General features: G+C 38.5%; 1 protein-coding gene across 1 annotated transcript; it reads left to right on the top strand.

Moving 5' to 3' along the window:
* Nucleotides 1-1,770: 1,770 nt before the first annotated feature.
* On the top strand, nt 1,771-3,922 carry LOC111913642 (uncharacterized protein At5g49945). Its single transcript, XM_023909362.3, has 3 exons — nt 1,771-3,021; nt 3,273-3,476; nt 3,551-3,922. The coding sequence occupies exons 1-3, from the start codon at nt 1,939-1,941 to the stop codon at nt 3,779-3,781; spliced, it is 1,518 nt and encodes a 505-aa protein (XP_023765130.1). The 5' UTR covers nt 1,771-1,938; the 3' UTR covers nt 3,782-3,922.
* Nucleotides 3,923-12,380: the final 8,458 nt, after the last annotated feature.

Consider the following 12,380-nt stretch of genomic DNA (forward strand, 5'->3'; position numbering starts at 1 on the left):
GTAGTCCGCATTCATTTTCAAGATTTTCATATCGGTTTTTGTTTGGATCATCCTGTGTCTCTTGAAATGATGCTTGTGCTTCAATTATTCTTTGTTCCATCCGAGTCATCACCTCGGCCTTCGGTTTTTGAACCTGTACATATCGATCAAATTTATCGCCAAAAAGATTCATAACACTAGAGCTCGAAGATGTTGAAGCCGCTTTTTTGCTTTATTTCTTTCAACGGGCCAACGAAGAGGTTGCTCGTTTTCAAGATCTAGCTGATCATCATTGATGTCGATGTGTGTTCGGTCGTCCGATTGTTGGGAAGTTCCATCGGGTTTTTTCGAACGCTTTGAACCGGAAGATTCCGAAGTTTCTTCCGTTTGGTCTTTCCATTTTGGAGCATCTTTCAATTTTAGCCACGATTTCATATACGGAAAAGCTTTGCGTGTTGGAGTTGTTTTTTCAAATTGATCCATGGCCACCTTGAAGACATCAAAATCGTTTGACCCGCTTTTGCGTATGTTTAGGAGGTTGTTGTAGATTCCTCCAAATTCGGTGCATTTTAGTCGAATATCGCGCCAATTCGACGTAATTTGATATGCATTTCGAGTTTCACTTTTCATTAACTCGTAGAAAATGGCTCGAACTTTCTCCCAAAAACTTTTGTAAGGTTGACTATCTCCTACAATTGGGTCTTGGGAAGCCGACACTCATGCCTCCGCTAACTTTTCTTCTTCGTCTTTTTATCTATGGGACCCTTTCTTGGGTGGTGGTGGGTCGGCCCGATTTTTTTCCTTTTTTCTTTTTTGGTTGAGGTGGTGATGAAGGTTGCGTTTCCGAAACAAAATCTGGCGAAAGTGGTGGTTGTGAAATTGGTGGTTATTGTGTTTGTGACGCTTGTTGTTGGAGTTGTTGTAGTTGTTGAAATTGTTGGTATTGTTGTTGTTGGAAGGTTGGAAAAGGTTGATACTGTTGTTGGAAAAGTGGTGTTTGTTGGATGGGGGGACCGGTTTGAAGCAAATCGACGAAACCGCATTGAGGTGATTCCATAGTCTGGAATTGACAAGGGGTTGTATCTAACGCAAAAACGTTATCGGGTTTACGATTTTTATAGTTTGGAGGGGTATTTTGGTTGAGATCCATGGTTTTTGGTTGTGAAGATGTAGTGTGTATTTTGTGTATAGAGAAAGAAAATAATGGTGTAAGAAATAAGGGATAAAAGTGTGGTATTTATAGGTAAATAAATTGGTTAAATTTTTGTTTATTTTTTTTTTAAAATAAACTAGCCGGCTATAAACATTTGGTCAAAAAGTGGGTTGCGATCTTAGGCCGTCCGGTATACCCATGACAAGGTTTTCGTGGTCTAACTGGCCACAAACCACGATCGTGCACACCGCACACCATCCCGGTGCCTCGTCGCGGCTCGTGATCGTGGCGGTTTGTATTAGGGACGACAGAGGAGGTCGATTAATCGGGTCTCTCTTCTCCTCTCTTCTTCTCTCTTGGAGACCACAAGGCATCATATGTTGAGCATCATCCCGGCTAGGTTGAGGAAGAGTTGTGGTGGTGACGTGGAGGTGGTCGTGAAGACCATAACAAATGGTATTATTCATCGTTTGCATTCGTTATTCCGAACACGAGCCATCACGGAAACGCCCGACCACGAAACAACAGGGTGGTGTGTACAGCCGTTGTTCGTAACCAGCTCAACCACGATCGGTCTCGTTGCTTGTATACGGGAGGCCTCATAACCGGTGTCATAGCCAAAATGACCGGTACCATATCCGAAAACAGGTTCTCATATATTGGTCAGATCATCGATCAAATATTAGAATAATTAGATATTTAATTAACTGTTTGGGCGAAAATCCCAACGAAAGCTCAAGTAAAGTATCGTGCCATTCGTCACTCTCGTTTCTTGATTCAGATCGAAGCTATCCATACCTTCATTAATGGCGAATCGACGACCTTCATCTCTCTTTTTCTCTTCTTTCTTCTCACCAAGAGGCGACACTCTCCTCTACCTCATCGCATTTCTCTCTATCTTCTCCCTCCTCCTCCACCACCTTTCCATCTCCGCATCCGCCGACTCGCACTTCGAAGGCTTCGACGCCGATGACGAAGTTGAAGATGATTCATTTCTCAGCCAATCATCGTTATCCGATCTCCCCCGTCGTTCCCCTCCTCCTTCCACCACCCTATCTACCTCCTCTGATCCTGAATCCCATCATGGCCCCCCTGATCCCTCCGACGACTCGTCCATGCCATCTGATCCCGATCTTTCCGGTAAACCCTCCACGACACCATCATCATTCGATTACTGGGATGAAGACGAGTTCGAAGGCTTCCCTACTGAACTAACACCACCAGAAGTCGCCAAAGATGCCGCACCTACCACTCCGGCTGATTCTGTATCAGCCGAACCGGATGATGCTCTGAAGATTTCGGAACCCGTTTCGTTGATAAAGAGGATTAGATCGTATATAATCGAGATTCTATGTGTATCATTCTTGATACTATTTACAATAAACTATTTCACTGGGAAAAAGGAGAACGAAACCCTAGCCCTAGCTTGGGCGGCGAAATTCGCCACCAGGGACACAATTTTTGAGAAGAACTTCAGCTTGTTAGGTGTTGGTGATGATGATGACTCGCCATTGCTATTGAAAGAAGGTCAAAACGTGTTTAAGTTTTACGCTAGCGGACGTAGGTATTGCCAAGGGTTGTTGGCTACAATTGAACTCAAGAGTCGACATGATCTGATAGCGAGATTGTATAATATGATTGTGCCATGTAAAGATGAGATTACTTTTGAGGTTTATATGAATGAAGACGCCATGGATCATGTGGTATTTGCTTTGGCAAAGAAGAAGGCTGCAAAAACTATGCAGAAGGAAGTGAGGGATCTTCAGAGGTTTGCTAATGTCTTGGCGTCTGGGCCAAATGGTAGGAAGTGGGTTGCAGATGAACTGTCAGTTATCACTGAGTCGAAGGAAGTGGCTGGAGATCTGATCACTGAAGCTGTTCTTGATCAGGTTAGTAACTATGCTTCTTTCCAATCATTTCACTAATAATCAATCACTTCTTTTAAAACCATCGGGTGTTTGGATGTGGGTATTCAAAGTGATTATTGCCATTTGAAGGATCAGAATTCAATAATTAGTTCATTAAATTCAGAGATAGTTACATAAATTTACATTTATTCTGTTCTATATATAGAAAACTAAATCACAAACTTATCATGTGCATGAGATTAAACAATGTAAATTCCATTCCATCTTTATAGGTATTTGGTGAAAAATCATTTGAGAAATTTGGAAAGTGGTTCATATCAATGCACTTCTCAGATCAACATCAGAGTTCACACAGGAAGATGTTGGTATTTAGGTTTGCAATCCCTGATGTTAACAATATGGCTGACATGACACGCCTAGTGGCTCTAGTGCCCTATTACATCGAGTTAATCGGGCGATATAAACTCAGTTCACAGGTGACTCAGTTTTTCCTTCACAAAAAAAAATGAAAGTAGGTTGCTATTTCTTACATTAAATTGTTTTGAAACAGGCCCGATCGAAAACTGAAGCAGCAAGAACAAAAGTTGCACAGGAGGTGTACAAGGAACTTCAAAATGCAAGGCAAGAAGCTCTGCAGAAAAAGAAGGCAGAGAGGAGGAAGATGCTGGAAGAAGCCGAGTCAAAACTTAATGCGGAAGCTCTTCGTAGGAAAGAAGCAAAAGAACGTGCACGACAACTTAAGAAAGCAATGCCTAAAATCAAGATGTCACGTGGTGCGTAGATTTAGGTTTAACATTTGTAGTCTTATCATCATTATACATCTTTGTAGTGAATAAGAAATTGTATTGGTTTCTAGACCTATTTGATGTATTCATTTGTTTGATTCTTAAAAGTTTTATGCAACTAGACTTGTGTTACGCAAGGATTCGAATGAGCCTTAATTTTCAAGCATGAGCCTGAACTCGAACTCGAACTCGATAAAATAATTTTGAGTTGAAGTCGTCTCCAATTGACTCGATTAGTTATTAAACAACTAAATCACATTAAATTGCAATAGAAATATGATTAAACTTAAGGACTTGACTTGATTATGTAAATATGGGGATTCTATCTATACCATGGTTGAATGCCATTTAAAAGGTCAAGGCCACTATTTGTAAAGTCAAATAGAAAAAATATTAAAAAAACTGTGATAATCATGTTAAACAATTAAATAATGATAGCTTTAACATCAAGTCAGTGTGACTCCCTTTTAGAGCATCTTTAATGGTTAAGTCATATTATGACTTAAAGTTGTTGCCACATCATCATTATAATAATTTAATCTATAATTAAATAACCACTCCAATGGTTAACCTCCTCAAATAGCTTTTTTCTATAAATTTTAACTAATTTACCAATATCTATCTAAAATGTTTTATAAAAACCTCTTATTTAATTATTCTTCACTTACACACATGTTGTATTTTAATTTTATTAAAAACATTATAATAAGTTGTTTCAAAATAAGTATATTACAAAATATCGTTTGGAAACATTAACACGAAAAAAGTATTACGGAATAGTGATAAAAAACATTGAAAAAAATATATAATCATTATAATTTTATATTCCATATAAGAAATGTCATTAGATATTTAATATAAATAACAAATTAGTAAATAGATAAAAAAAATATTTAAAACTAAAATATATTTAGGAAGGTAAAATGAAATATAGCTAAAGAAGGGTGTTAAATGACAAAGTGTAGAAGTATATTGACAACTCAATATATATTGAGTGGTCAATAAAAAAAACAAATAAACTTTACGTTTCAATGGTAATAAGCTATAAAAAAATAAAGGTCAATACTAATAAGTCATAAATAAGTCACCATTGGATATGCTCTTATATTACTTGACACTTTTAATTATTTTTATTTACATTCTTTTGTTTAAACTAATTATTTTATATCAATGTTTATAATATATAATTTTAGTTTCTAACTATTTTACACATTTTACTTTTTATTTATTGGTGTAACAATCTTTAAATTAAAATTCTTATAATAAAAAATAAATTTGTTTATAAAGTATCATAATTTTTTGTCTTTTACGTTATATTTGATTAGTCTCGTATTAATACTTTTGTCATTTTTTTCTATGTTGGTCATCCTAGCTGCACCTAACGGATTAATCTCTATGTATGTAGAAGGTCGGTTCAAAATATGGTGGGCTGATCCAAATTTAATATATATATATATATATATATATATATATATATATATATATATATATATATAGGGTCCGGATCCGGTATGAACATACAAATTGGTAGGAACCGCGATGATTATTCTCCACCAATCATTTCGTCAAGGGCATAAATGAGTTTTTCATTTTCTTTTTCATTTATTTTGTTTATTTTGTTTTTATTATTATTTTTCATTAAAAAATCATTTAAGTGTGGACTGGACCCATATCTTAGAATTGTTTATGATTAGTAGCTAAGTGTGGGCATGGCCTGTATCTTAGTATTATCTGAATATGTTTATGATTTGGTAGATTTTTGTATACTTGTTGTCTGTGTGATACTTGTATGTATGTTTAGGTAGCGGGGTGTGGGTGGGGGCCCGTGTCATCCGGATAGCAGAGTGTGGGCGAGGCCCGTATGTCACAACTGACATATTAGCCAGGAAATTTTGTGATCATGTAAACGTCATCTATGATAATATTTGTAACTCTAACTTGATATCATGCATTATGTTCATTCTATAACAACAAACTTAGTCAAAATCCACAATTGTAGTTCAAAACTCTATGCAAAACATTTCAGAAAGTCAATTGGGAGTTGAAAACCCTAAAAATCCTGGTTCAAGTTCTTTATGGACTATGATTTTCTTATTGGGCCTAATGGACCAATAAGCATTCAATTCGACTATTTTGGGCTTAGAAACCCTATTCGGATTCTAAATGGACCCAATTCATAAATCTACAACATTTTTGACCATTTGGGCCTAGAATGATTCATTCTAATCCTATTGGGCCTTATTGGACCATAAATGATTAATTTGCCCTAATGGGTCATAAACTCCATTCCTTTTTATTCTAATGGGCCAAGAACCTTCCATTTGGGCCCATAATATCGAAATCAAGCACTAAAGGCCCAAACCACTCCTCCTTTCTCCTATTCTTTCTCCCTCTCGACCCAACAACAAAAACAAAAAAATGAAGAAAACAAGATTAATGTAGGCTTGCCACCTAAATTTTATTTAATGGTAATCTAGGCTAAAAACTCTTAACCATCATGTAATAACCTTTTGATTCTCTCTCCCTTCTCCTCTAAATTTGGTCGAGAAACACACACACACCACCACCATCTTCATTTTCCTCAACCTCTTACAAGAAATCTCTCAAGAACTCTCCTCATCCTCTCTAAATTTTTGAGATTTGGTGTGTGTCTTCGAGAGGTTATCATCTGGATCATCCTTCTTAGTAAGTTATCATCATGCATTACTTGTTATCCTCCATTCCTATGCTAAAATTTCATACTTACAAAGCTTCATTTCATGATCATGTTTCCTAAAAACATTCAAGTTCGAAAACTTCTTCAAGGAAGCAACCAAGGCCGAAAACACCTTCAAATCTCATTCATATCTTCATCAAAACCGATCCAAACCCCAAGGTGAGTTCATACCCCCTTGTTTTTGGTTTTTACATGTTTTTGGGGGAGAATACAAGTGTTTATGTGTAGATCTATGTATTTATGCATGTTATGTGTGATTTTCTTGGTTTATGTTGTGATTTTGTGATAAAACTTGATAAATCTCGAAAACTTTAACCAAAATGGGTGAGATTCATAAACTAAAATACTCTGGTCATCATACTACAAAGAATAAAAGGGCTATACATGCTTATTGGGCCTTCGTGATCCATTTGGATTTTATTGGGGCCAATATAATCATTTCATGTCTATTTGGCCTGGTACTCACTATACATGCTTATTGGGCCTTCATGATCAATTTGCATGTTTATTGGGCCCAATATAATCATTTCATGTCTATTGGGCCTTCGCGATCAATTTACATGATTAATGGGCCTGACTTAGCCTTTACATGTTATTAGGCCTTATTGGCCCATTTACATGTTAATTTAGCCTGAAATAATTCATCATATGCTTAATGGACTTTAACATGTCCATTTGTATACTTAACAAGCCTGGAAATAACTTAAATGTCTAATGGGCCACAATTGTCTTTTTTTTTTTTAATGTTTGTTGGGCCTTATCCTTTCACATTCATGTATCATCTGGTGTTCGTAATTCTAAATACAGATAACGTTATACATATTCATGTGGCAATAATTAGGATCTAGTGAGACTTGTTGGTTGACATCATTGAGTGTATGGTCGTAGCCTGTAGTTATAATCATAGTCTTCTGAAAGGAGAGCGAGAGTTTGTGTATAGATCTATACGGGGGTGACTCCCCCACACCTGAGCTGTTCGCTACAGTTAGACTAGGCCAGTCTAGGGTGACAAAAACCTTGATCAAAACCGACGTTTGAAAAAATGCCAAGACAGACGAATTAGTCACTATCATGTATGGTTATAACGACTCACATAGAGATCCATTACCATCACAACATTACGGAAAATCAGAACTCGTAAATCATAATGATACAAAACAAATCATACGATAATGCAAGGACCACAACGTTTTTATATGTAACGATGAGATTTTCAAAACAAAATTTTCATTTTTCAACAACCAATATATATATAAAATATTCTCAAAAGTATTCCACAATAGTTATCAAATCAAAACATATCCCGAGATCACAAATCAAATCTCCTCTCTGTGTGTACGGGTCACGCCGGCACCTTTCCACGGTCCTCGCTAGTACCTGAAACACATAACAACTGTAAACATAAATGCTTAGTGAGTTCCCCAAAATACCACATACAACCATACGCCACTCGAGGCTACTGTACAACCCTCCGGTCGATGTGTCTCAGCGGGACCCTCCGGTCCCGTAGCTCGTTGGACCCTCTGGTCCGGTCATAGCTCGTTAGGCCCTCCGGCCCGGTTTGTCTCGTTGGACCCTCCGGTCCGGTCTATACAAATATATATATATATATATATATATATATATATATATATATATCATACCTACATCACATATCACATAATCTCATACATGGCACACAATCTCATACATAGCACATAAGACCCTCCGGTCAACTCATAATACCACTCTAGGTAATATATAATGAGAAGACTCACCTCGTGTAACTCGGTAACTCGGAAATCTCGGACTCCGTGAAAATAGGATCTAGCCTCCGCCTAATCATATGAAATAAACACTCGGCATCAACACATTTCCCAAGGCTATACCATTCCCTCTCTTAGCACTCTCAGGAGGGTAAAAGACCATTTCACCCCTCTCATGGCGCAAATACCCTAAAGTTGACCAAACCCTAAAAGTCAACAAAAGTCAACCCTTCGGGTTACGCTGCGCGTACCAAACATATACGCTGGGCGTACCCGGTGCCTTCACAAAATCAGGGTGCGCCACCCCCTACGCTGCGCGTACTGGGATTAAGCCCGACGTAAATCCCGGTTCAGCCATATTGAGTATTGTGGTCTTAAACGGTTAAGACAAGAACTCATATTCCAAATATGACTTCTCTAAGGTTCCTTACTCCATAAAGTTGAAACCTTTAAGCCTTGCATGGCTGTAAAGATCATCTATCACTCAAAACACCTTTCCTCTTTCCATATTAAGACCCTAACTCATGCATGACTCAATATCCACGGCCAAGATTGGATTTTTATGAATCCTCAACACATATTACACTGGGGAAGGCCAGATCTAGGCTTATGGAGACTCTTTGCACACAAAGTCTCCACCTTTAAACCAAAAACCCTAAAATGGGTCCAAAAAGCAAAACTCTTGAAGGACTAGGAAAGCTTTGAGCTTTTTACCTCAGAAGGGATCTCCAACCACTGTAGAACTCGGATCTACTCTTGATCTTCCACTTCTAGCTCCAACAAAGGCTTCCTCTTCTCCTTTTTCACCTCAAAAAGGTACCTTCAAGCTCAAGAACACACACACAAGCTTAAACACGAATTTCTACACTCTAAGGGCTCACTCAAGGGGGTATGGTGGCTGGGGCAAAGGACTAAACGTTCCTTTTATAGTGCACAAGCCAGAAAGTAGGGTTTGCATCTGGGCACACTACGCCCAGCGTACCCGGGCGAGTCCGCGTTCAAAATAAGTGCGTGAGTACGCGCGGCGTACTCCTTATTACGCCTAGCGTACTCACAACCAACACACAACCTTAAAGGACTCATCTTGTCAACTCTCAAAAATAGAAGGGTTATAAAGCTTACCTGAATTTTGGGATGTTACATTATAAATCATAAAATATCGGATTTTCTGGGGAAATACTATTATTTATTACCTTCTACTTACAGCAAATATAATACAAGGGAAATTTTGGATCGCTTACTTATACATGTTTTTACAATGGAAAACACACATACATTTATACTTGATCATTACATCATTTTCAAAGAAGAAAATATCGGATTTTCTGGGTTACACGAACAATCCGAAATCTTTCGATTAAATATGCTTATGAACTCACCAACATTATATATGTTGACCGTTTTCAAAATAACTTGTATTCTCAGGTAACCGTTAAGCATGGGAAACTTTCAAGTGTAGGGATTTATTTTGTGTAATGTCAATCATCATACAATTAATATTTTTGGATATTTAATCTAAGACAATATACTTGATGTGAACAATACCAGTTATATTATGTAATGTTTGGTGATGATTGTGTTATGTTTCATGTATATTCATTGTGATGATATTTCAATTTATAGTCATACGAGACCTCAGACGTTTCCGCCATCTGGTTCGAGGGTGTGACACCGTATCTCCGAGATAGTTGAGTGTGGGCGAGGCCCGTAACTCATAGTTAGCCGATTGTGGCCGCGGGCCCATATCTCCTTAAGTGTGTGCGAGGCTCGTATCTCCTAGCTTTATGTTATATGCTATGTGTATGGTATGTGGTAGTTTGGGGAGACTCACTAAGCTTCATGCTTACAGTTTTTCAGTTTTGGTTTCAGGTACTTCCGATAGCAAAGGAAAGAGATCGGGATGACTGCATTGCACACACCACAACGTTTTAGCCTGAGAGGATTTACTTTGATGATTTGACATATGATTTGGATATAGGATTTACTTAAGTTTTTATGTGATGATTGGATTACTATGATTTTATAATGATTTAAAACGAAATCTTTGGACCGTATTTTTGGGTTGTTTCATGTAAAACCAAGGATATGTACGATCACACCTTTGTCTTGCCACGAATCGAATGAATAACCTGAAACCATAAACAAAACTTTAAGCACGAAGCTTAGTGAGTTCCTCCAAAGTACCAACACTCAAACACATAGCATATACAAATAACAACATGTAAGGGTCCACAACTAAAAGATTGGATTACCCCTAAGCCCACAGTATAAGTCTTGCTTGCCTATCAGACCCACAACTCATATATGGCCTGCCCTTGAGCCCACAACATAAGTTTGGATTGCCCTCAACCCACAACTTATGTCTGGCTTGCTCCCCAACCCAATCAGTCGTCGGACTGGAATACCAATGTTCAGCTCTCAGTACGAGTCTGGCATACCATCCGGTCCTCAGCTCGTATCGGGAGTGCTATTGAGCCCTCAGTATGAGTCTGACATGCCCTACCTGACCCTCAGCTCATATTTGGAATGCTCCAATACCCTCAAGTCCTCAGTGCGAGTCTGGCATACTATTGGGTCCTCAGCTCGTATCTGGAAAGCACCTGGGCCCTCAATATGAGTCTGACATGCCCTACCCGACCCTCAACTCATATATGGAATGTACATGAGCCCTCAGTATGAATTTGGCATGCCCAACCCGACCCTCAGCTCATATATGGAATGTTGCAGTGTTTGTTGGCTACATCACGAAGCAGTACAACCTCAACCCAATACAATATGCCGACAGATAACAACACATATAGATAATCATTCAGATAGAATCACAGGTAGCCCTACAACATATCAACTAATATCAGGTTACCAAACCAATGGGCCGACCTTGGTTCCTTCGACCCGAAAATACAGTGAGGAAAACTCACATCGCATTGCCGAATCATATCGAAAAGTCCATGGCTGCTGACTGACAGATCCCCGAACTATCAAGATCAAAACAACAACCAATCAACAGTTGGGTCTCAATCCATATCTATAAATCCATTACTAGGGTAAATGACCACTTTACCTCTCACCTAGTTTGGACCAAGACTTAGGCCCAAACCTAATAATCCATAAGGCACAAATACCAAAAACCGCCCAAGGCCTAATCCATGGCCTAATGTTCCAAATTGGGTCCAAACCCAATGCAAGCCTTCTCAAAATAATTATTAGTCCAAAACTTGATGGCATAACAAGGCCTAAGACAACTAGGCCCAAAAGGTGGCACAAACTAAAGGCTAACACGCAAAAACCCACCTGACTGAGTACATAGGGCGTACTCAGTTGCACGCTAAGCATACACGCTATTTGGCTTGTATGCTGCCCGTACAGTCTTGTACGCCCAACGTACTCTTCCATTAAGTCAAACCCACCATTAAGCCCTTAATGCTTAAGTCCAGAAAGTCCAAATCATAGATCTGAGTCCTAATAAGTGTTTACAACCATAAAGTCACTGACTTGGTGACTTTGCATGCCCCATAAAGACCCAACTTTAAAATATAACACTCTACTATCAACAAATGGGTAAACTCTTACATGGATGAATCTAAACCCTAAAGGTGACAACTTTATGCAACCAGAACCTCATAAACACCAAGAGTGGCAACCATTAGCTCCTGGAGTGGTATCAAACCACTAGATCTCATTATTCGGGCCAAAAAGGGATCAAAACTCATATATAATATATCAAAGCCATTAATGAACAAGTTCATAGATTTTTACATCAAACAAGTTGGAAATGAAGCACATAATCAAGATCCATAAGCTCTTTCTTGATCCACAACCTTGTATCATACTCTTTCTTCTTGAAAATGGACCAAAAACACCAAGATGCACATAATGAGCTCAAAAACACCACCGTGGAGGCAACAAGGTCGATTTAGGGTTTTTAGGGTATGGGCCTTACTTAGAAATGAACAAAAGAGGCTAACATAAAGCTTTTACATGGTTTTTAGGCGTACGAGGTCTTGCACCCTGATCCCATCCTCGTAGTATGCTAAGCATACTCCACATTATGCTCAACGTACTGCCCCTTCGCATCAGTACGCCCTGCGTACACCCTAGGTACGCCCCGCATACTAGGTTTCTCCTTAAACCCCA

The sequence above is a fragment of the Lactuca sativa genome, chromosome 7 (genome assembly GCF_002870075.4).
Source record: "Lactuca sativa cultivar Salinas chromosome 7, Lsat_Salinas_v11, whole genome shotgun sequence".
Classification (NCBI taxonomy): domain Eukaryota; kingdom Viridiplantae; phylum Streptophyta; class Magnoliopsida; order Asterales; family Asteraceae; genus Lactuca; species Lactuca sativa.